Source organism: Chenopodium album, chromosome 13, assembly GCF_948465745.1.
Source record: "Chenopodium album chromosome 13, dcCheAlbu1.1, whole genome shotgun sequence".
NCBI classification, from domain to species: domain Eukaryota; kingdom Viridiplantae; phylum Streptophyta; class Magnoliopsida; order Caryophyllales; family Amaranthaceae; genus Chenopodium; species Chenopodium album.
In genome coordinates, this window is record NC_137846.1 from 55395909 (window position 1) to 55421523 (window position 25615).

At 35.0% G+C, this 25615-nt stretch overlaps 1 protein-coding gene and 1 long non-coding RNA gene across 2 annotated transcripts; one reads left to right on the forward strand and one right to left on the reverse strand.

Moving 5' to 3' along the window:
* Window positions 1–13770: 13770 nt before the first annotated feature.
* On the reverse strand, window positions 13771–16879 carry LOC145575042 (uncharacterized). Its single transcript, XR_014098248.1, has 2 exons — window positions 16450–16879; window positions 13771–14218 (listed from the first exon to the last, which is right to left on the reverse strand). It is a non-coding gene; the product is annotated as an uncharacterized LOC145575042 (long non-coding RNA).
* Window positions 16880–19507: 2628 nt separating this feature from the next.
* On the forward strand, window positions 19508–23866 carry LOC145577012 (putative galactinol--sucrose galactosyltransferase 1). The gene is made up of 13 exons (XM_081634712.1): window positions 19508–20136; window positions 20239–20474; window positions 20573–20663; window positions 20814–20862; window positions 20990–21081; window positions 21187–21294; window positions 21426–21551; window positions 21653–22075; window positions 22168–22309; window positions 22404–22471; window positions 22577–22711; window positions 22824–23041; window positions 23150–23866. Exons 1-13 carry the CDS (start codon window positions 19937–19939, stop codon window positions 23524–23526), a joined length of 2265 nt encoding a protein of 754 aa, XP_081490838.1. The 5' UTR covers window positions 19508–19936; the 3' UTR covers window positions 23527–23866.
* Window positions 23867–25615: the final 1749 nt, after the last annotated feature.

A 25615-nucleotide genomic window follows, 5' to 3' on the forward strand; every position in this document is an offset into this window, starting at 1 on the left:
GTATATGGGTCCAAACAATATCGTATGACCTAGGGATGCATCCGTAAAATTCCGTGAATTTCTTACTACGGGTCCCGACACCTACTAAATTGCTCCGATTTCGTGTATTATAACCTTCAAATTTGGCTTCCGTACATCATTTTTTCACCTGGTAAGATTATGCATCCAAGTACTTCCATGGGTTCCCAATGGGCCTGGGAGTCATGGATAATGCCCAGAACCATCTCATTCATCCTTAATCACCATGTATTAAGGCAACAACGACATACCCTCACACGTCAAAACTAATTGTTTATATGCCTTGTCCTTTGGTGCACAAGTCCTGTGCACATGCCACAAGGCCCCTTGCACCATCCCACACCCCAACACTTTGGTTTTGTGACTTGTTTCAATCCACTACTTAGCATTTTTTAGCATATAAGAAGCAACGCTAACCTCATTTTCCAATATTATGGCTATGTGACAACAATATTTTCCTTATATGAGATTATTATACACTTATGACATCGCTATTATCAAGTCACATCATATTATGACATCACATCATTATAAATATAATTACATAATATGACATCATTATATTTTTATGCCATCATTTGATTCATATGACATATTTATTGTCAGGTCACATCAATTGAATATACATTTATGACATCATTACATTCATCTGACATTGTTATTGTCAAATAATATCACTTCCATCATTAGATTCATATGACATCATTATTGTCAAGTCACATCACTTCAATATACTTTTATGACATCATTATATTCATATGACATCATTATTGTCAAGTAATATCACTTCAATATACTTTTGTGACATCATTATATTCCAAAATTTCAAAATAGAAACATAACTCATACTTGGTTTATATATTTAATTGTTTCAAGGAAACGCGGAAAGTGAGTAATTAATCACTTAATTACTCTTATTTTTATTCTTGTTGCTAGTATCATGATTAAGTTTATTATGATTTGATTTGACTAAAGTTATTATTGTTAAATTGCTTCCAATATTAATGTTGATTTTTACTATATTTGTTGATCACTATATTGCATGTTTTAAGGGTATATGTAATCGAAAATCACGCCTAATAAGATAATTTGGACGACCGGTTTAGGTTCCTTTTTAATCTTGTTGTTAATTCAAGTGATCACAATATTTTAGAATTATATGTTGCATTAATATTCAACCAATTTAGCATAATAAAAGTTTGGAGCAAATTGGATGTATTGTTTGTATGCCCTTGAGATCGTAGGAAATACTTTTCACAATAAGAATCGAATAGAGGCCAGCAATACGGGCGAATGTGACTCCATGACTCACTTCGTACCATCATCCCCGATCCTCCTTTCGTGATTCCGAACCATATGGAGATAGTAATCTCATGGATTATGAATGGGGTGTAACCTTCACGGGTAAAACGTTGTTGCCTTTCGTTGTCCCTTTATCGTGGTTGCCTTCTATGATCCGTGAACGATTTACAAGTTCCTTAAAAACTTGTTGGCGGCCCCCTACTTTCCTTGTCCCTAATCATATAATGTTAATTCCCACTTCCTATGAGTGCCAAGCATATTCACAACATGCTTAGATAGGCGCACTTTAAACAACGCCTACACAACGCTAACCTCGTTTTCCAATATTATGGCTATATGACAACAACATTTTCCTTATATGAGATTATTATACTCTTATTACATCACCAGTGTCAAGTCACATCATATTATGAAATCACATCATTATAAATATAATTATATAATATGACATCATTATACTTTTATGCCATCATTAGATTCATATGACATATTTATTGTCAGGTCACATCAATTGAATATACATTTATGACATCATTACATTCATCTGACATTGTTATTGTCAAATAATATCACTTCCATCATTAGATTCATATGACATCATTATTGTCAAGTCACATCACTTCAATATACTTTTATGACATCATTATATTCATATGACATCATTATTGTCAAGTAATATCACTTCAATATACTTTTGTGACATCATTATATTCCAAAATTTCAAAATAGAAACATAACTCATACTTGGTACTTTAAATACATCTTTATTGGTGTGTTATGGTTTCAAACCACCTAATATGACTCCGGGAGTCACCCTTATATTCAGTTCAGTTTTTGAAAAATGTCAAAAAATGACCCGAAATCGTGTATAGCCTTTAATTTTGGACAATTTTTCACTTTTTTAGAACCGGAAACAAAAATTGCCGAGATGCTTCCCGTGGACCCTAATACACCCCGGGAGTCTATTTGGGTGGGTAAAACCATCCAATATATATTCAAACTGTCAATTTACCCGTTACAACCTGCACCGATCTCATCAACTCGATGTTACCACGGACATTTATGGCAACATATAATGATCATATATGGTTCCAAACGACATTATATGAGCCTGAGATTTATCACCTGGTATCTCGAGACTTTTCGACAACGGATCCCAAAACCTCCGAAATTGGCCAAAAAACGTGTATTATAGCCTTCAATTTTGCCAATTTTTTACTTTTTTTGACCCAAAAACAAAAATTACCGAGAAGCTACCTATAGACCCTAATATCCTCCGGGAGTCCAATTTGGTAGGTGGAACCATCCAATTTGCCTTTAAGCATCCAATTTACCAATTTCCGTACACGCCCCTTTTATTGGTTATAGGCTTCCACAGGGCCTTTATGTAGCCGACTTATGGTCGTATATGGGTCCAAACCACATCAAATGATCTCGGGATGCATCCCGTAAAATTCTGTGAATTTCCGACAACGGTTCCCGATACCTACTAAATTGCTTCGATTTTGAGTATTATAGCCTTCAAATCTGGCTTCTGTACATCATTTTTTCACCCGGCAAGATTATGCATCCAAGTACTTCCATGGGTTCCCAAAGGGCCTTGGGAGTCATGGCTAATGCCCAGAACCATCTCATTCATCCTTAATCACCATGTCTTAAGGCAGCGACGACATACCATCAAACGACACAACTATTTGTTTGTATGTCTTGTGCACATTTCACACGGCCCCTTGCACCATCCAACACCCCAACACTTTAGTCTTGTGACTTGTCTCAATCCACAACTTAGAATTTTTTAGCATATAAGAAGCAACGCTAATCTCTTTTTCCAATATTATGGCTATATGACACCAATATTTTCCTTATATGAGATTTTTTTACTCTTATGACATCACTGCTTTCAAGTCCCATCATATTATGACATCACATCATTATAAATGTAATAGCATAATATGACATCATTATACTTTTATGTCATCATTAGATTCATATGACATCATTATTGTCAAGTCACATCACTTCAATATACATTTATGACATCATTACATTCAGATGACATCATTATTGTCAAATAATATCACTTCCATCATTAGATTCATATGATATCATTATTGTCAAATCATATCACTTCAATATACTTTTATGACATAATTATATTCATATGACATCATTATTGTCAAGTAATATCACTTCAATATACTTTTGTGACATCATTATATTCCAAAATTTCAAAATGGACACATAACTCATTCTTGGTACTTGTAGGGAATATTATTTCAAGCATCCCACACTTGAGCCATACTGTGATCTTACACTTAAGCATGGTGGCGTACAAAGGGAAGGAAGATAGAGCAAAAGAGTCGCCAATAAGTTTTAGGAACTTGTAAACCGTTCACAGTGTGAAGGTTACACCCCTTCACGATCTTAGAGATCGCTAACTCCATACTGGTCCTGAACCATGACTGGATATTCGGGGATGAAGGTATGAATCCAACCTAAAAGAGATTGAACCCGCCCTAAAATAGGCCTCTACTGTGTTCTTCTCGTATTCATGTGCGATTTCCAATTAACATACAATCAATATATTAATCCTAAACTTGTTTAATCTATGTTGGGTGATTATTAATGCACAAATAAATCTATTATTGGCGATCACTTGAATTAAAATCATACTAGTGATATGCCGTCGTCGAGCCTACCAAAAATAAAAACCTAACTTGATCTCTCTAATGGGTAGAAAGGGCAAGTAAGGGTCGATCCCACAAGGACTAAGGGGAGCATTAACAAATATCGATTTGTGATAAGCTAAGTCAAGTCTTTTCGGGTTTTGAGTTATAAAGAAAAACTACAAACAATAATAAAAGGATCTTGGGAAGGTATCCACCAATTAATTTAAGTCATTCACAAACTACAATTTAACATACAAAACATAGCAATTTGGGGATAAATTAAGGGAACTCATATAAGGCACCCAACTACTCTCTCAAGCTAGAGGGATTACTTGAGTCATGAATACAACATACTCTCGTGGTTACAAAGCATAAAACAAGTGTTAAAGCATAATTACGATTACATAAACATTCCCTTGACTGAAAATTCCTATTCTCATGGCATTTCAAGTCAATTAAGCATAAGGGAGCTAACTTGCTAACTCAAGTTCATCTCTCGATCCTTCGTTGAGAAAGCTTAGATAAATAGTTCTAGCAATGGTCACTTACAAGAACTAACAATATAACCACTTAAGATCAACTAATTAACATCCCACATTAGCTAAATCAACACATGCAAACAAGTATTTGTGAATTCATCAATGGTTTCAACCATCCCAAGTAAAAGAACTACTCACAAAACATAATAAATTGCAAAACTAAAGGAATAATTAACAACTAAGAACATGAAATCAAACACTAATTTAACATAAACAAGTAATAAAACTAGAAAAGATACAAAAATAAGCAATTAAAGCAATAAAATGTAACACCCCTGATTTACTAATTAATAATAATAAAAAAATTAGAGGAAGAATAAACAACTTTTAAATAAATTTGCGAAAGCATACACCTAAATCGGAGGTATCACCGCCACACTCGACATCCTATCAAGTGTTAAGGCTTATAAAATCCCAACAATACAACCCAATAAATCTAAGTGAGCTATTTATACAACTTTACAAACTCGTTATAATAGACTAATCGAAACACTTGAGCTCCTTTAGCTACGATCACTTGATTAACCTGCTTAGAAAATCTTGACTGCTCACCATTAAAGACAAATTCCAAAATATATCGTCGCAGGGCCACCATAAAAAAAGACATGGCCGCAAACACAAATAGCATAACAAAATAACACACACGTCAGCAAAAAGTCGAGTAATCACAACTTACCAAAATACAAAAGAGTAATAGAAGAATTAATAAAATTAGCTCACTCAAACAATGTAGACCAAAACTACATTACACACTGTACTCTAAAAATAAAATAACTTTTGTCAACCCAACCTCGAATAATAATGCAATCTTTCACTCAATTAACTCATAACCAATAAGTGTGTCATGCTCTTTGTTCTATACCTAGCCTTGGACATGAGTAATTCGAATAAATAAACAAACAAGTATAAAAACTTGAATACTCTTAATAACCAGAAAAATACCTTGAACCAGACCACATACAGGCCAAATCCCACTGTAGGGGACCATAGAAAAATATAAATAAAGATTGTACCTCATTCTTAACATATGATCATTATCTCATTACCAACATGCCAAGGACTAAGGTCTATAACGCCGAGCCTCAAACCAATAACAAAATAATAATTCTCAACCTTTTGATCTCATACATCGATCAAATAATCATTCACATGATAATAAATAATATCTCAATATTGGCACAGGTTCCCAATTCATATATGACGACATATTCAGTTTATAAATATCTCAACTCTTATAGGGCAAGTACTAGTACCCAAAATTAATTAAATCTCAACCCAAAAATAATACTCTGCATTAATAACTCTAAACCTCAAAACAACACTTCCTAGAACAACAACATTATAACCCTAGCATAATAACACAATCAATCTTATAAAACACTAGTAACAATGCAATTGAATTTGATCAAATCATATAATTATATACATGAATCATACATATCAATAGCAAATCAGACAATAATTATATAAAACAATTGAGATAGTTTGATTACATATAGTAAATAATACAATCAAATTAATCAAACATCATCAAAGAAGTCTGTGTGATTACCTACCGACTAGTTACAATCGAACCACAACATTCAAGACAAAGTATATGCAGTGTCGTTGCAATTTGCGGGCTTTGATTTTACAAATCCAATGGAGTTTGGAGAATGAATATTGAATGGAAATTGGAGAATAATAATGAAAGAAAAACTTTAATGAAAAATCAAGTTTGGGGTTGGATCATGGAATTCACGCACAAAAGGATTTCGCCAAACTTTTTTTATTATTTTCTTTAATAAAATATCTTTTGAAGGTTAATAATATTTATAGGGTTTAAAATACTTTATGTATGCTTAAAATTGTAGAGTCTTATCTAAAAAAATAGGGTTTTTAAAACTTTATGAACTCTAAGTAAAAAATACGAGATTAGAAAAATTATATAATAAATAAAAATAAACTATATTTTTATAAAATATATTATATAAATTCATAAAATATTCGGGTATTACATAAAATAAGTGAGAGAGAAAGAAATTCTCATTGATATTGCAAGAAATAATCAAATCTTCAAGTCTCCTTCCTTCAATTCTTCATATTCCAAGCTTTCAACAAGTTTTTCACACTTTCTCTCTCTAAAAACCCTAACCTAAGCTAAAACTACACTAAGAAGGTCTCCCCCCACATTTTGAAGCTAAGAAGGTATTTATATTAACCCAAATAGAAAGGACGGAGAAAACGAGAAAAAAAGCCAGAAAACAGTCTTGCACGGACGTGCCAACTTTGGCACGGACGTGCAAGAGAGGTAAAAATGAGGCAGAACCTACTGCCAAGTCTGCAGCAGGTCTGCATGAACGTGCATATTTTGGCACGATCGTGCAGCCTTGCACGGACGTGCCATTTTGTTGCACGTCCGTGTAGAAACCCCTGCATGAACAACTTGACTTCAAGAGGTTGTAACTTCTTCGTTTCTCATCGGAAATGAACTTGTAACCACTCGTTGGAAAGCTCTTGAGACGAAATTTAATCTCCAATTTGAGTCACTTCAAAATGATGATTAGAACAAAAGTTATGGTTAGTTGAATTTGACCCTTGTGCAAATAACCCTTCAAGGCTTTCCAAAAGTTTTTTCATTTCTCTTCAAGGCACTCATCCTTCTTCCTCCATTGCTCTATTAACCAAGATTGCCCTTCTCCTTGCTTACTCATGCTTGATCACATCCATAGTGCTAAAAACAGCTACATTACGTCAAAAACACAAACAACCCGTGAAGCATGGATGATACAAAATTTGCATAAAAATAGGATAAATAATGAACTTTGATGCCGAATAATAACGAAAATAAGGTTCAAAAGTACCCTAAAATCATACCAAATAACAAGTTATCAATTAGCCTAAAATCAAATTATTAATTATCTTATTAAGCGTGATTTCAAGTACAAATTCCCTTTAAACCTGCAAGAGAGGGCGTGATCAAGAAATAACAATAATATCAAGCAATATAGAAATATTGATACAACAAATCATTATCATAATAATAATCTCGTCAAAGCATACTGTTAGCAAGATCTTAGGCATGATATTAACATGATTAATAACAAATCCTAGCATGTCACTAAACAATAAAGATTAAAGCTTTAGCCATAACATGATACTAACATGATAGAAGAAATAGGAAGCAACCTAAACATGATACTAGAAAGCAATAAATAACATCCTAACATGATACTAAGAATTAATAAAATCTAAGCATGCTTTCTAAGGAAATAGAGCAATTAAATTACTCACTTTGTTGCCTCGTACCTCTTTGTATCAACAGAATACACACGTTATGTAGGGAATATTTCAAGCATCCCACACTTGAGCCCCACTATGATCATACACTTAAGCATGGTGGCGTCCAAAGGGAAGCAAGCTAGAGCAAAAGAGTCACCAACAAGTTTTAGGAACTTGTAAACCGTTCACAGGGTGAAGGTTACACCCCTTCACAATCCATGAGATCGCTAACTCCATAGTGGTCTGGAACCATGACTGGATATTCGGGGATGAAGGTACAAATCCAACCTAAAAGAGATTGAACCTGCCCTAAAAATAGGCCTCTACTTTATTCTTCTCATATTCATGTGCGCTTTCTGACTAACATACAATCAATATATTAACCCTAAACCTGTTTAATCTATGTTGGTTGAATATTAATGCACAAACAAATCTATTATTGGCGATCACTTGAATTATAATCATATTAGCCTAAACAAGATTATTAATTATCTTATTAAGCGTGATTACAAGTACAAATTCCCTTTAAACTTGCAAGAGAGGGCGTGATCAAGCAATAACAATATATATCAAGGAACATAATAACAACAAATCATCATCATCATAATATTCAATTAAGCATAATAATATTAGCAAGATCCTAGGCATAAAACTAACAAGATTAATAACAAATCCTAGCATGTCACTAAACAATAAAGATCAAAGCTTTATCCCTATCACGACACTAACATGATATAAGAAAATAGAAAGCAACCTATGATATTAGAAACATACATGATATTAGAAATATTAGTTATTACCCTAAACATGATACTAGGAATCATAAAGACATCCTAACATGATACTAGGAATTAAAATAATATAAGCATGATTTCTATATCAAAAGAATAATTAAGCAATTAAATTACTTACTTTGATGCTTCGTATCTCTTTCTATCAAAACAATACATACGCTAGTAACTTCAAGGAAAATATTAAATCAAACAATTAAATTAAATAACTGAAATAGGGATTTGGGACCAAACCCCCTCAGAAATTATCAACCTTTCACGTCTAGGGAGAAGGCAACTTTGAACTTGGTTAGGTATGTCTAGAACTTGTGAATGTGGTATTTTTATGAAAAGGGAAGGCTTAGAAAGAGGGAGAAAGAAAAGGTGTTGCTTAAAAGAGAGAAAAGAATAGAATATTGTTTATTGTTGATGATTGTTGATTATTGTTGGTTCCTAAAAACGGGGAATAAAGACCCTATTTATAGAGAAAATAATCTGGAAACGATAGAAAAGAGTTCGAATTTGAATCGGAATAAAACAGCTCCTGTCGTGAACGACATGACCCAGCGCGAAACGACAGGGATCACGCATGGCGACAGGCTCTGTCGTCATGCGACAAGGCTATCGTTTAGGCTGGTTTAAAAGATAAAAAGCGTTTTTGTACGGAATCCTTTTCCTAATATAATTAAGCAATTAGACTCCACGTTTATCAGTTTTAAATCAGATTTATCATAATAAAACACTTATTTTATTCGAAATCAAATTCTTTATTTTCAAAGATATACTTATCAATCCTAACTCCTTTAGAATTTAAAAGAACCTTCTAGATTATTCTAGAAGATTAAAATCAATCCTAATAACTTTAGGAATAATAATTAATGGGCCCTCCACTAGATCATTGGGCCATAAAACCATTTCAAGCCCAATTTAGTATTTAGGCCATAACTTCCTCACTGTTCATCGGAATTGGGCTTATAATATATCGTTGGAAAACTCTTTGCGATCCCGATCCAACTACACTATTATCAACCCTTGTTATGGATTAAACTAAACTAGACTGGTTATTTTCATAAAATAGAGTAACTTTCAGAAAGAAGAATATTTATTAAAACAACCGCATCACTAGACTTTTCACACTTTCACTTCGTTCGATAATCAATGACGTGAAAGGTATTCATCAATGGGTTTGGTTTTTGGGGAGACACATTTGGGCGTCTACACGTTAGTAACTTCAATAAAAATATTAAGTCAGACAATTAATTTAAATAATTGAAATGGGGATTTGGGACCAAACCCTCATAAATTATCAACCTTTCACGTCGAGGGCGAAGACAAATTCGAGCTTGGCTAGGTGTCTAAGTCTCGTGATGGACGTATGATGTTTTGAAAAGGCTAGACTTAGAAATCAAAAGAGAAAGAATAAGCTTTAGCTTAGAGAGAGAAGAGAGAGATGATGATTGTTGGTGATTGTTGATGAATTGAGAACGGGGAATAACACCCCTATTTATAGATAAAAATCATCCGAAAACGATCAGAAAATAAAGATCGACTTTAAATCGTAGTAAAACAAACTACTTCCATCGTGACGCGACAAAGCTATCGCGATGCGATAACTCTATCGCGACGTGATGGACCTATCGCAGCGCGATGATTTGCTGTACGATAAAAATCCGTGCAGAGTCCTTTTTCCAATATAACTGGGTAATTAGAGTTCGTACTTATCATTAATTAAAATCAAATTAAATCCTTTAAAACACTTGTTTTATTCCAAATAAAATCCTTTATCGTTTCAAAATCAAATATAAGAATATAAATATTAATCCTAATCTTTGTAGAACTTAAAATAACTTTCTTAATTATTCTAGAAAATTAAGGTAATGTTATAAAGTATATTTATTGTGGATGGTCATTATAGCTTGTAAGTCTCTCTTTTATGACTATCTTTGTAACATCCTTTGTAACCCCCATATGTCATTAGTTCACATTGTTTAGTTCGAGGATCAAGATAGAATAATGATAATTCATTCCATTTAATTTCCTTTTCCAGCACTCTTTTTTCTCCCCCTAATGTTGGGAAAAGTGACTCATTAAAATGACAATCTGCAAAATGAGCCATAAATAAATCTCCTGTTGTAGGCTCAAGATATTTAATAATTGATGGGGATTCAAATCCAACATATATTCCCAACCTCCTTTGAGGACCCATCTTAGAGCGTTGTGGTGGAGCTATTGGAACATAAACCGTACATCCAAAAATTCTTAAATGGGAAATATTTGGTGCTTGACCATAAACCAATTGTAATGGGGAGAACTTGTGATAACTTGTTGGCCTGATGCGAATTAGTGCTGCTGCATGTAATATAGCATGTCCCCATGCAGAAATTGGGAGATTAGATTTCATAAGCAATGGTCTAGCAATTAACTGAAGATGTTTAATTAATGACTCTACAAGACTGTTTTGTGTATGAACATGTGCTACAGGATGTTCAACATTTATCCCAATGGACATGCAATAATCATATAAAACATGAGATGTAAATTCACCAGCATTATCAAGACGAATAGTCTTAATAGAAGTATCTGGAAAATGTGTCCGTAACTTAATCAATTGGGCAAGTAATCTCGCAAACGCCAGGTTACGAGTGGATAACAAGGACACATGTGACCATCTAGTCGATGCATCGATTAAAACCATAAAATATCTAAATGGTCCACATGGGGATGTATAGGCCCACAAATATCTCTTTGTATACGTTCCAAAAAGCTAATTGATTCAAAATTAATTTTAGTTGGTGACGGGTGAATTATCAACTTGCCTCACGAGCAAGCAACACATGAAAAATTATTATGAAGAATCTGATGGCTCTTCAAAGAATGTCCACATAAATTCGTAATTATTTATCGCATCATTATTGAATCGGGATGACCTAATCGGTCATGACAAACAACAAAATTATCAGTAAACTTCTTGTTTACTATAGCATAAGTTTCAATAGTATTGATTTTTGTGTAGTACAAACCAGTGGAGAATGTGGGGAGTTTCTCCAAAATATGTTTTGTGCCTTGAGTTATATTCGTGATTTGAAGGAATTCGTTATTTTCTTTATTGATTGTCTCAATATGATAACCATTGTTGCGAATATCCTTAAAACTTAATAAATTTCTTTGAGACAATGGGGAGTATAAAGCATTAATTGCTTTAATTTTAATTCCCCAAGGAAATTTTATGTTGGCTTGTAACTCTCTCTTTTATGACTATCTCAATTATGGGGATAATTAATTGTTGTTTGTCATGTGGATGGTTGTTATAGCTTGTAACTCTCTCTTTTATGACTGTCTTTGTAACATCCTTTGTAACCCCCATATGTCATTAGTTCACATTGTAACCCCTTCATGAATGGACTCTTTATTGTCCATATAGGTTACATTGTTCACATCATGTACATATATAGATAGCCTAATGAAATGAATGGATATATACAACACAATTACCATCTACATCTCTCTCTCTCTCTAATATTCCCCATTTCCCTTTATTTTATAACAGGTGAATCCTAATGACTTTAAGAATAATAATTAATGGGCCCTATCATTGGGCCGTATATAAAATCCGGTCTGGGCCCAGTTTAGTACTTTAGCCATAACTTCCTCATTATTCGTCGGAATTGGGTTTATAATACATCGTTGGAAAGGACTTTTCAACCCTATCCAACTACACAATTATTGGACCCTGATTATGGACCAAAATAAACTAGATTGGACGTTTTTCATAAATAGGATACAAAATGGATGATTTTCGAAAACAGAAAGAATTATTTTTATTAAAACATTTTAGAAAACAGAGGAATTCACAAGACCCTTCAACATTTCACCTTTCTCGATATCAATGATGTGAAAGATACTTATCACTGGGTTTGGTTTTGGGGAGACACAATTAGGTGTCTACAGAACTTTATAGACATCTTTATAGGAGTGTTATGGTTTCAAACCACCTTATATGACCTCAGGAGTCACCCCACGTATTCAATTCATTTTTTGAAAAATGTCAAAAAATGACCCAAAATCGTGTATTATAATAGCCTTCAATTTTGGACAATTTTTAACTTTTTAAGACTTGGAAACAAAAATTGCCGAGATGCTTCCCAAGGACCCTAATACACCCCGAGAGTCCATTTGGGTGGGTAAAACCATCCAATATACCTTCAAACTGTCAATTTACCTATTTACAATTTACATCGATTTCATAAACTCGATGCTACCACGGACATTTATGGCAACATATAATAATCATATATGGTTCCAAATGACGTTATATGAGCCTGGGATGTATCACCTGGTATCTCGAGACTTTTCGACACCGGGTCCCGAAACCTCCGAAATTGGCTAAAAAAACGTGTATTATAGCCTTCAATTTTGCCAATTTTTGACTCAAAAACAAAAATTGCCGAGAAGCTACCTATAGACCCTAATACCCTTCGAGAGTCCAATTGGGTGGGTGGAACCATTCAATTTGCCTTTAAGCATCCAATTTATCAGTTTCCGTACAAGCCTCTTGTATTGGCTATAGGCTTCCACGGGGCCTTTATGTAGCCGACTTATGGTCGTATATGGGTCCAAACAACATCATATGACCTCGGAATGCATCCCGTAAAATTTCGTGAATTTCTGACACCGGCTCCCGAACCTGCTAAATTGCTCCGATTTCGTGTATTATAGCCTTCAAATTTGGCTTATGTACATCATTTTTTCACCCGGCAAGATTATGCATCCAAGTACTTCCATGGGCTCCCAAAGGGCCATGGGAGTCATGGATAATGCCTAGAACCATCTCATTCCTCTTTAGGGGGTGTTTGGTATCAAATTAGTAAATGTAAGGGAATGGATACAAATTAGGAGGGGAAAGGGTAATATATAGTGTTACCCTTACTACTTGTTTGGTATTACTAAGGAAACGTAAACAATGATAACCAATCCCTTTCTTCTTGTTTGGCTTAGATAACTTGGAAACAAATACCTTTCCTTCTATTTTTTGTTATCTTGGCTAACTTTTGCTAAACATTATACAATGTAGAGCAACACTAATTACCATAATATATCATATGCTAGATATAGACAAAGTCACATAAATTGTTGATTACAAAAGCATCGAAATTCTAGTATTCTCAAAAAAAAAAAAAAAAAAAAAAAAAAAAAAAAAAAATTATAAAAAAAAGCATTCAAAAACCATTGAAACATTAACTCCAATAACAACTTAGGACAAAACTTTCTACTTCTTCTTAAGAGATCAATTGCATATTGTTTCTTCATACTAGTTGGGGCTTGATAGAAGATGCGAAGCTTATGTTCTTCCGCCATGAGAATTGTAGCAACCTCCAAACCTTCAGATGGAGAAATTCCATCTAACTTCATCACCTTATCCAAAACCTTGTTCACTTTTTCATCCATTATTTGCTCTCTTTCTTCTGCTTTAGACCATGCACTAGCCATAGTCCCAAGATTAACATTGATATTTTCAAATATCTTCCCAAAATTGTTAGATACATCATGGAGGGAGGCCACCAAATCATCATCATCATTCCTACACAATAGTGGACAACAGGGGAATAGAGGACAGATTCGGTTTTCTGCTCACCATTTGGCATCCATCAAGGTTTAAAAGCTGCATTGTGCATATGAGTACATTGTATACTGGTATATGACTAAATAACTTAGAAAAAGGAAGTAATTGATTTTACAATGAGTACATTATAATGATGGTGGTGATGATAATTCAATCAAAATGTGAAACAGCAAAACATCATAGAATGCCATAAGAAAACGTGACTCTTACTTCACATTGATCAAGATATATTTGGAATTTCTCAAATTGAGGGCATCCCTATATTTGGAATTTATGATGATGTTTAGAATCATGATCATCAATCCCTGGAGAAGGAAATTCCCGCAGAGAAAACAGAGATTGTATCTTAAGTCCTACTTTTCCAAAATCCAGCTTGTTTCAAATTTACCAATTTGAGAGCTATTGTCTCATATTATACTATCAATAGCATCATTCTGGCGTTCTGACAGCATTTTAGAAACCGCATACTCAGCCAAATTAATCAAGTAGTGTGCACCCAATAACCTCAAAATAAATAAATAAACAAAAGAAGGAAACACTAGCAAATGCTTAAAAGCCTCAAAACACAATTATTTGAAGACCACTCAAAGCAATTTGACATAGACATAGAATTAACAGGACACAAATAACATATGAAAGTAGGCTAGTTTCATTACTGAAGAATGCTGATCATATTCTTCGTACACAACACATACAGTTTGCAGCACTTCAGCACTTCTGCACTTCATGGAATAGAAATAAGTTTATTACTGTCGCTTATGTGATTTCACATTGACAATCATCTCCTTCATATATTGGTTGATATTAGACTTAGATATTCATATAAGGCAAGATCACTTGTCAATTCTTATAATAAATCATACAAGATGTTGGACAACTGCATCAGTTTAAGGATTCTTCCAATGGTCAAAGATGCACTTATATATTCCCCTTCATCACCAAACCATGTTTTTTTAATTGCCATCATCATCAAAATATATATGAATACAAAAACGAAATATGATACTCAACCAAAACACAATAACATGACTGAGTATCAGATCGAATATCTGACTTGCTGACTTGCAAAAGTACTATGTAAATAATTTTTTTATTTTTTATTAAGAAAAGCATATGAAAGTACATAACAATTATCAGCATCAAAGCATTCTACCTTGGCAGCCAAAGATATCTTATCCTTCAAAAACTCTACTTCAATGTAGCCAAATTACTAGACCTTCAATTCTGCTAGAAATTCTGATCTAAACTATCTTTTTAAAACATATAGCCATGTCATATAGCCAGCCAGATTAAAATGTTATATAACAGGATATGTTGTATATGTATGATTACAAGTACTATTGTAGTTCAGTATAACTCTAGCATAAATAAAAGTATAACAGAATAAAGCATCAGAACAGAAGCAGATACTACAGAAGCAGATACCACAGAAGCAGATAATACAGAAGCAGATACCACAAAAAAAAAAAGCAGCATGAGAACAGAACAAAAATTGCAGTTCATACCTTTACCCATCCGTCGAACACCGACTTATCTACTTGTAGAATCAAGCAACATTAACAATCTGCCTCAAAATAGTAGCAACACACAATAACATTTGAAATTCATTGTAATTATTTTATAGATACTTTTTTATTTGAAGTATTTACCATTGACTTTTGCTGAACAAAGCTCTGATTTGCAGAACAAGACATCAGTTTGTTTTACTAGTAAGCATAAAATCAAAATTTGGGGGAAAAGAAGCCAAATAATAATAGCAAAAAATCAAAATTTGCAGAACAAAAAAATCAGTAAGTATTATTTCATCAATACTGATAAAAGAAGCCAAATAATTACAGCAGATTATACCATCTAATTTAAGCATAAATCGAAATTTGGGGGAAAACACAAAATATACAACAATTACATGCAATAATAGCTATATATACCATCTAATTTAAGCATAAAATCGAAATTGATATCATGTTAGCAATAATGTCATGAAACAAAAAGCAGGTGATTCAATTGAGAAAAATAAAACTCAAATAAAACTGAAAAATTAGGACAGAAAACCCTAGAAATTAACACCATAAATCGTAAATAGCAATCAACACAAACAAAAAATATGGATAAAAAATCAAATTAAGAGCATGGATCGAAAATACCTCCTAAATAGCAATCTTTCGATATACAGTAGAAAAATCAAAGCACAATCAATCAAACAAATTTTATATAAATTCAACACAAACTCAACATCTAGGGTTCTTAATCAAAAAAGTGAGAGATCAAACCTTGAGATTGTGGATTTCTGGAAATTTGAAGTACGAAAATTTAGGGTTCTTCAGCGAAATTGTGGCTTCGATCGATCAAAGTTGAGGATTTTGTGGGGGTGATCTGTTGTATGACAGGAGAGAGAATAGATAGAGGAAAGAAAGGGGATTTGTTTCCCCAAGTTTTACAGTGGAAACAAAGTAATGGAATGGGTTAGAGGAGGGAAACGGTTTCTATTACTTAACTCTTTAACCAAACATCTTCTAACGGAAATGGTAACCCGATTCCGTTTATAGCCCTATAAAAAGCCCATACCAAACATGCTCTTAATCACCATGTCTTAAGACAACGACGGCATACCCTCAAACGACAAAACTAGTTGTTTGTATGCCTTGTCCTTGGGTGCACATGTCTTGTGCACATGCCACACGGCCCCTTGCATCATCCCATGCCCCAACACTTTGACTTTGTGACTTGTCTCAATCTACTACATAGCAATTTTTAGCATATAAGAAGCAACGCTAACCTTGTTTTCCAAAATATAGGTGTTTTTGGAAATAGGGTGGGGGGGAGGGACGAATCGAAGCGACATAGGGCTGAATCTCAGTGGATCATGGCAGCAAGACCACTTTGCCATTTAAATACCCCGTCCCGTATTGAAGTACTATTTATTACATAAATCGGTACAAAGTAGATAGATTGCTATGTAGATCAAATCTGACGTGGAGACACGACAGTTGAGTACAAAATCAGGATGCCAAATCATAATGATCATAAACACCATCTTTTTTTTTTTTTTGGGGGGGTATCATATTCATATCATAATGAATTAATGATAATCATAATTTTGTTTAAGAACCATATTCCAAATATCCACCGAACACCTGTATTGAAAAATCAAATAAATTATGTGTAAAAAAATGTTGTATGGCAGGCAACATTACTACTCTTTAGTCTTTACTCATTCCCACGGTCCCATCAAGCGATAGCTATATCATTTGGTCCGTCCAATTTCTTATGACCAATTTTTATAAACTATAAACAAGCTTTATTTTAATTAATTTTATTGAAAATTATAATACTCTCACGTCTGAGTATACAAGTAATAATTAAATAGAAATGAATCTGATTGATAGTTTTGATTCTCGAGTCCCCCGTACTATCAGATTCTTTTTTGGTCAAACTTAACGCAACTAGGACTCTAGGAGTATTTCTTAATACTCATAACCGTGAATTGTTTTAAAGATAAGTAGCTCATTCAAGAGCTAGAGGCTTATTAATAACTTAATTGTTATCTGATTTAGGCTTGTATTTTGCTTCAAGTAGACGTATATTGTACTTGAAACAAAGTGACCAAATTTTATTGACTCGATCTAGATTGAAGCAACCAAAAATGGATGTAAAAAGGAAAAATAATGTAGGTGAGAGTTGCTCTTATGAGGACTATTAATTAAGCTTTAATCAACTACCCTGGTTAAACACTAACTAATTGAATAGTTATGCAAATTAGTTTGGATGAACGCGTGGTGTTAAAAAGGGTAACAACCAAAATGAAGATGAGATGCACAAGCTAGAGTAAAGATATAGTTTAAAGTAAAAACAATGAATTGACAAATATGGTAGTAGAAGACAGTGAGAGTGTACAAATGGTTGATAAAATGATGGCAAGTAAAGATAATATGATCCCCCAAGATAATGATTTATGATTAGAAAAGACAAAACGGATTGAGAGGTAGATATTTTCTTGGTATTTAACCCATGATGTTTTCTTAAGGAAAATTTAATATTTGCTACTAGCGAAAGGACCTTGTTTCACATTTACTACAGCTTTAATTTTTTATTTTACTTTGCTACCACCTAAATCAGAGTTTGTTAAAAATCACTACCACTTAACGGAATAGTTTATTAAAAAAAATTAAAAAAAAAAAAACCAGCCACCCGAAAAAGCCTAGCCCCTCCCCGTCAGCCACCCTCCCCTTCCCCCCTGCCGGTGGCTAGTGCCCAAAGCTACGGCCGGCGCCGACGATTTGTGTCGGAATCGAACCCCTTCCTTCCCCACCCAAAACCGACAACCCTAACCCTAAACCACCAGGCCGAAACCACCTAAACGGGTTTTAGGGTTTCGCTTATGGTGGTTTAAGTGGCTAGGGAACTCCGACAACTCCTTCGCGCGGCATGGGATCGGTCAGAATGGGGCTGGGATCGGGTTTTTGAGGGGAAGGGACTGGGATAGGGTTTTCAAGGGTCGAGGCTTGGATCGGGTTTTCGAGGGGAGGGGGCTGGGATAGAGGCTGCTGGTGAAGTTCGCGACTGTCGTGGGCTGCTGGTGGAGTTCGCGGCTGCCATCCGGACTACACTTGCTACTGTTGTGTATTGTTTTGTTGATGGGAGAAAGGGAGGGGTAGGGTCGCCGGCGCCGGGAGATCGTTTGGGCGCCGCCGTTAATGGGGATATGGAGGTTGGATGGTGGCAATGAGCGGAGGGTGGTTGAAGATGGAGGGGTGGCTGGAAGGTGGTGGTGAGGTAGTTGGACGGTGGTTGGGCTCCACTAACGGAAATAGTAACGACATAAGGCAAAATGTAGTGACATCTAAAATTTTGGGATTTGAGTGGTAGTAAAATAAAATAAAAAAAATTCAACGGGTAGTAAATGTGAAGCAAGGTGCTTTTGCTGGTAGCAAATGTCAAATTTTCCTTTTCTTAATTTTATTTTCCTATTTTGGCTTCTTGCCTCTTGTTGTGGCTTAGGGCCTGTTCACAATTACTGAACTGAGCTAAACTGAACTGAACTGAACTGAAATGAATATTTTATGAGAGAGGGAAATTAGGAGCTGAACTGAATAAAACTGATTGAAATTGAACTGAACTAAACTAAACTGATTGAAGCTGAACTGAATTGAACTGAAATTAAGTAAATGTGAACAGACCCTTAATTTCTTAAATATTTTGGCTTCTTGCCTCTTATCGTGGCTTAATTTCTTAAATGTTTTGGCTTCTTGCCTCTTATTGTTGCTTAATTTCTTAAATATTTTGTTAGAATGAAAAATCAATTTTAATTAAGCTTTATTTATAGTTTTGATTCCACAATCTAGCATTTTGTTGAAAATATGATGCTCTAGCTTGCTCCACCGTTTCAAAGTCTGTTGTCTTGGATTTGTCACCCAACCTCCTTCAATACTTTCTAATGCCTTCCTTGAAAATGCCTTGTTTTTTTATTTTTATATCTTTAATTGTTGGTATTTTCTACTTTTGGCTTTTGATTTTCTCTAATAAAAAAGCTACACTAGCTATAAAAACCATTTATCCATTAGCACTTTAGCAGTTGTGTACTTTTCTTCCAAAAAAAAAAAAAGAGTTGGGATTGGAGTTGAATTCCCGCCATATTGTTTTTTATTAAAAAAAATCTGAATTGTGTATTTGTAGAATTATAATGATATATGGAATCCCTTGGCTAAAGTGAGTATAAAAAGAGAGGGAGTGGTCTCCAAAACATAATCAAGATCGAAGATGACGATTGGAGCTGGTATCAGTGTTACGGCTGATAATAAGCTGGTGGTGTTTGGGAATGAGGTGCTCTCCAATCTTCATCACAACATCTTCTTAACTCATCATCACTCTGCCGGAGATTCTTCTTCTGCCGGAGCTTTCATCGGCGTTGCTTCCAATTCTCCAGGAAGCCGTCATGTGTTCCCCGTCGGCAACCTCCTGTTTGTTTTCTCCATCTCTATTCAATTATTATTATTATTATTATTATTATTGATGAAAGTTTATTGATTTCGTAATCTAATTGGAGATTTTATTTGCCGCAGAGGGTTGCGGTTTATGTGTGTATTCAGATTCAAATTGTGGTGGATGACTCAGAGAATGGGTAATTGTGGAAGAGACATTCCTTTTGAAACTCAATTCTTGATGCTGGAAGCCAACAACAACTCTGCTCCAAATGCCGCCACAACCTACGTTGTGTTTTTGCCCATCATTGAACATAATTTTAGAGCTGTGCTCCAAGGGAGCGCCCAAGACGAGCTCCAAATATGCCTTGAAAGTGGTATATATATTTATATATATATGTCAAACTTAAATATTACTCCTTTCTTCGGTATTAAGTTTACATATCATGATCATAACTAACTGTTGGCATTCCAGGATGCCCTCAAGTTCAAAATTTTGATGGGACTCATTTGCTCTATGTGGCTGCTGGTTCTGACCCTTTTGATGTAGTCTCCAATGCCGTCAAGTAAGCTTCAAACATCCTTCTCATTAGCTTTCTACTAATAATTTAGGAAATTCTACACTTCTGGTTTGTTTTCATGTTCCTTTGGTGTTATTTTGATTGATCATGTATGTTGCTGTGATATGCTTTATGTAAATTCTCATTCGTCTGCAGGAGTGTAGAGAGGCATCTTCAGACATTCTGTCATCGCGAAAGAAAAAAGGTACTCGTAATTCACACTGCATAGTTTGTGGTTGAGGTTCTACTAAAAAACCATTACCTGATTTAAGTATAAACTTGTGTACATCTTATTGTTGTTCTAATAACTTCTTTGATGTAAAATGGTTCAGATGCCAGATATACTCAACTGGTTTGGCTGGTGTACTTGGGATGCATTTTACACCAATGTTACCTCACAAGGAGTCAAGGGAGGATTACAAAGGTATTAACTATTTTACACTCACTAGCTAAGTGCCTATGACATGATTTGCTTGACTGGAATTGTAGATCCGTGAATTGATTGTATTCCTCAATTCTTTATATTTAGTTTTGAAAAGGGTGGAGTTTCTCCAAAGTTTATTATCATTGATGATGGATGGCAATCGGTAGCCATGGATTCCGATAGTGTTCCATGTGAAGAAGATAATTGTGCCAAGTGAGTGTTCATTCCTTCTTTTATTCTTATTTCTGTACCTATTGTATTGTGTCCTTGCTTGTCAGTTGGGCACTTTGGTCTGACTGCAACTTGTTGCTTTTTAATATATATATTTTTCTTCTTCTTTGCAGTTTTGCTAATAGGCTGACTAACATAAAGGAGAATCACAAATTTCAGAAGAGTGGTAAAGAAGGATCTAGAGTGGAGGATGGCTTCCGTGACATTATAACTGAAATTAAAGAAGATCATGCGATTAAGTATGTACAATTTCTATTTCACATCCTATCTACTCTATATTTTTTTTATAAGAATCCCTTATTCAGTTCTAAAATTCATTGAGTTTGTGGCTGCTTTATAGGTATGTTTATGTGTGGCATGCAATAACAGGGTACTGGGGAGGTGTTAAATGCAATGTTGCTGATATGGAACATTACGAATCCAAGTTAGTCTACCCAAAAACTTCCCCAGGTGTTCAATCAAATGAGCATGTGGATTATCGGGATAATTCCTTGGTAACCATGATGAAAAATGGACTTGGGCTTATGAATCCTGAAAAGGTTTTCAGCTTCTATGATGAGCTTCACTCATACCTTGCCTCAGCTGGTATTGATGGGGTGAAGGTTGACGTCCAAAGTGTCCTTGAAACACTTGGTGCTGGGCATGGTGGAAGAGTCAGTCTATCTAGAAAATATCACAGGGCCTTAGAGACTTCAATTACCAAGAATTTCCCCGATAATGGAATAATATCTTGCATGAGCCACAACACTGATGGCTTATACAGGTACTCATCGTAGTCTTTACTTTCATCTTCTTCATGGTCCTTACGTCTTTCTTCTTTAGGATTCAGTTTGATTTAATTCATTGCTGTTTCAGTGCCAAGCGGGCCGCAATTATTAGAGCATCTGATGATTTCTGGCCTAGAGATCCAGCGTCACATACCATCCGCATTGCTTCAGTTGCATACAATACAGTTTTCCTAGGGGAGTTTATGCAGCCAGACTGGGATATGTTTCATGTAAGTTCATGCAGTGTGATTCTTTTTCCCCTAGTCTTTCTGTTATCCTCAATTTTTGTTGGATTGAACTTGAAATTGCAATTTTCCATGGCAGAGCTTGCACCCTATGGCTGAATACCATGGAGCAGCTCGTGCAGTCGGTGGTTGTGCAATCTATGTTAGGTATGTTATTGCATTTTGAATCAATTGAATAGCAATCACTCTTTTTTATCAGTCTAGATTTTTTCCATATGACTATATTTATAATTTCCTGGTTGATTTATCCAGTGACAAACCTGGACACCATGATTTTGATTTACTGAGAAAGCTTGTACTTCCTGACGGCTCTATATTGAGGGCCAAACTGCCTGGGAGACCCACCAGGGATAGCTTGTTCACTGATCCTACTAGAGACGGTAAAAGGTAATATTTATTTGCTGCCACCTTGAGGCAAATCCTAACATATGAAATGTACGTGATCCTGTTTTCTTCTCATTGTTCTGTTGTCTGTATTTAATGACTTTTTCCTGTGAAGTCTTTTGAAAATATGGAACATGAATGATTACACTGGGGTGATTGGGGCTTTCAACTGCCAAGGAGCTGGTTGGTGTAAGGATGGAAAGAGAAATGTAATCCATGACGAACAACCTGATGCAGTTACTGATGTCATTAGAGCTCGTGATGTAAATTATCTTAATAAGATTGTTGATGCTGGATGGAATGGAGATTGTGTTGTATATAGTCATCTTAGAGGTATGTCTTTTTATAGAAATCAGTTTCATGGTTTACCTTGAGAGTTGTACAAGTCAATTAATTGGTGAGATGGCTTATGCAATTTTACTTGAACTAATTTTATTGCAGGAGAGGTCGTATATCTTCCTGAAAATGCATCACTTCCTGTCACATTAAAGGCCAAAGAATATGAAGTTTTCACTGTGGTTCCTGCAAAGCAGTTGTCAAATGGTGTCATTTTTGCCCCAATTGGGCTGACTAAAATGTTTAACTCTGGAGGTGCAGTTAAGGCCTTACAATATGAGGCAGAAGGAAACGCTGTTATTAGCCTGAAAGCTCGTGGTTGTGGTACATTTGGGGCATATTCCTCAATCCCACCAAAAAAGCTTTGCGTAGATGATGAAGAAATAGATTTTAATTACGAGAAGGCCTCTGGGTTACTGACCTTAACATTAAGAACTCCAGAAAAGGAATTTTACCTCTGGAATATCAGAATTGAAATGTAAACAAAAAAATTTAAAAATTGTTGTACTCAGCATTACATACATGACGGGAGATCTTCATGTTGCTCCTGGGAAATCAGTTTTCCATGAAAAAAGATTGAATGACTAGATCTCAGCTAAAAATTTGTTAAGGATGCTGCTAGATTATGCAATGGACGATGAAAATCTTCAAGGACAGCATCAGATTAGATTATAATGTCAGGTCAATAAGTTGCAACATCTGCTAGTTAGGAAATTGGTATGAAGCAAACCCTATATGCTCCTAGATCAAAGGGTCAATTCAAGAAATCATTGTACATGGAATTTGCCTGAGTTATTATATGAGTAACTTGTTCTTGTTGTTCTTAATCTTTCCGATTCTGACATGTCTATCTAAACCTTGCATAGAAAAGTGTATGTTTGCATCTTAATAGCTAGAAGGATATTTTGCAGTCTGTTACCTGGAATTGAATACAAATACTAAACTAAGGGTATGTTTCCGTTAATACTTGGTATATAAGAATAAACATATTGTGTTGTTACTGTCACTCATGCATACAGGACTTAGTTAAATTGTTGTTAATGTATACTGGTGTACACAAAGTTTGAAGTTATTATTATAATAATAAACTATTGCACTCTTATATTACTCAAATAAGTTGTCAAAATAAATTTAGCCAAATTAGGAGCAACATACCGTATATGCAGAGAGGATTAAATAAAAAGCACTGGAAAGTAAAAGACAAGGGAGCATGCATAAAAGGGGTGCATTAGATGCCACGTATTCAGGGTTAAATGACACGGAGACCTGCGATATGCATGTTTGTATATACCACTTGTCAGTTGTCACTTACAAAAGGGTGCCTATTATATATTCATTATATCATAAAATAAATAAATATTCAAGGGTTGCTGCATTAGCTTTTAGCTGAAACTTACATGCATCAAGCCACCAACTCACAACACAAGCATATGCTAACTTGGTAGTATTTAGTTACCCGCGAGAGTATGTTTGTTACAACTTACAAGAAAGAAACCAAAAGTAAAATGGAAATGGCAGCAAGTGATGAACAAAGGATGATACCAATTAGTAGTTATGATGAAGACAAAGACAAGACTCCATTTGGGTGGTTAAGAAGAGTGGTTGGTGCGACGGCGGCAGCGGTGGTGGTAGGAGGTCCACTGTTGGTGGTAATGGGGATAACAATGGCAGTAACACTGAGTCTGACAGCGATTGGGTTCCCAATCATGGTTATATGTAGTCCTCTATTGATAATACCAACTTTCATTTTGGTCACTTGTATTGCAGGCTTTTCTCTTGCAGCTGTCATGGCTTTGGCTGGCATATCTACCTTAAATTGGGTGTTTCGCTCCATCCGCCATCGCCTTTACATACATGGTAACGGTGTTGGGAAAGCAGAAGATACTATGATGACAGAGGAGGACGACGAGGGCGAGTACGCGGCTGCAGCTGCAGCTGCAGAGTATCTGCAGCAAAAACAGCAGAGGAAGGACGACGAGGAGGATGAAGAGGAGGAAACAGTTGGCAGCAAGGATGGAGATAAAGATAGTGAAGAAGGTATTTTGGAGAAACCGAAAGAGGATGTCACCCCTGACGAATACGATGCAACTCCTTCTACGGCTGCTACTGATGCTGATGCTACAGAAAAGAAACAACAAGCGCACAAGGTTAAGAAGACAAAAACCCTTAAAAAGAAGTAAGGGGAATCAAGGGATAGATTATATGTCACTTACATTTTGGTAATTTTGTTAATTGGAATATCGAGTTTTTGTTTTCTTCAATTGGATTATGAGTTTTTGTTTTCTTTCTTGTCAATAGTTTATTTACTCTAATCAACAATCTTCACTTATGTTTTACTTTGAAGTTTTGATAATGCAAATAAATAACTGGTTGAATTTTTTTGATAATTTGAAAAAGTATATCAAGTAATAAGCGCCTCGTATCGTGTTTGTGTAGGACAATTCATAATGATTGTCCTAATTTTGTTTAGGTGAATGAAGTCACTAATTTTGTAGTGTATTTTGATGCTTATGTTATGCGGAAAGTCCAAAATAACAATTTATACATGTGCATTCCTATTCCAACAATTAG

Coding starts and splice junctions, on each gene's coding strand:
- LOC145577012 (XM_081634712.1), top strand. CDS start 19,937: ATGACGATTGGAGCTGGTATCAGTGTTACGGCTGATAATAAGCTGGTG. Junction 20,863..20,989: donor GTCATCGCGAAAGAAAAAAG/GTACTCGTAATT, acceptor AAAATGGTTCAG/ATGCCAGATATACTCAACTG. Junction 21,295..21,425: donor GAAGAAGATAATTGTGCCAA/GTGAGTGTTCAT, acceptor TCTTCTTTGCAG/TTTTGCTAATAGGCTGACTA.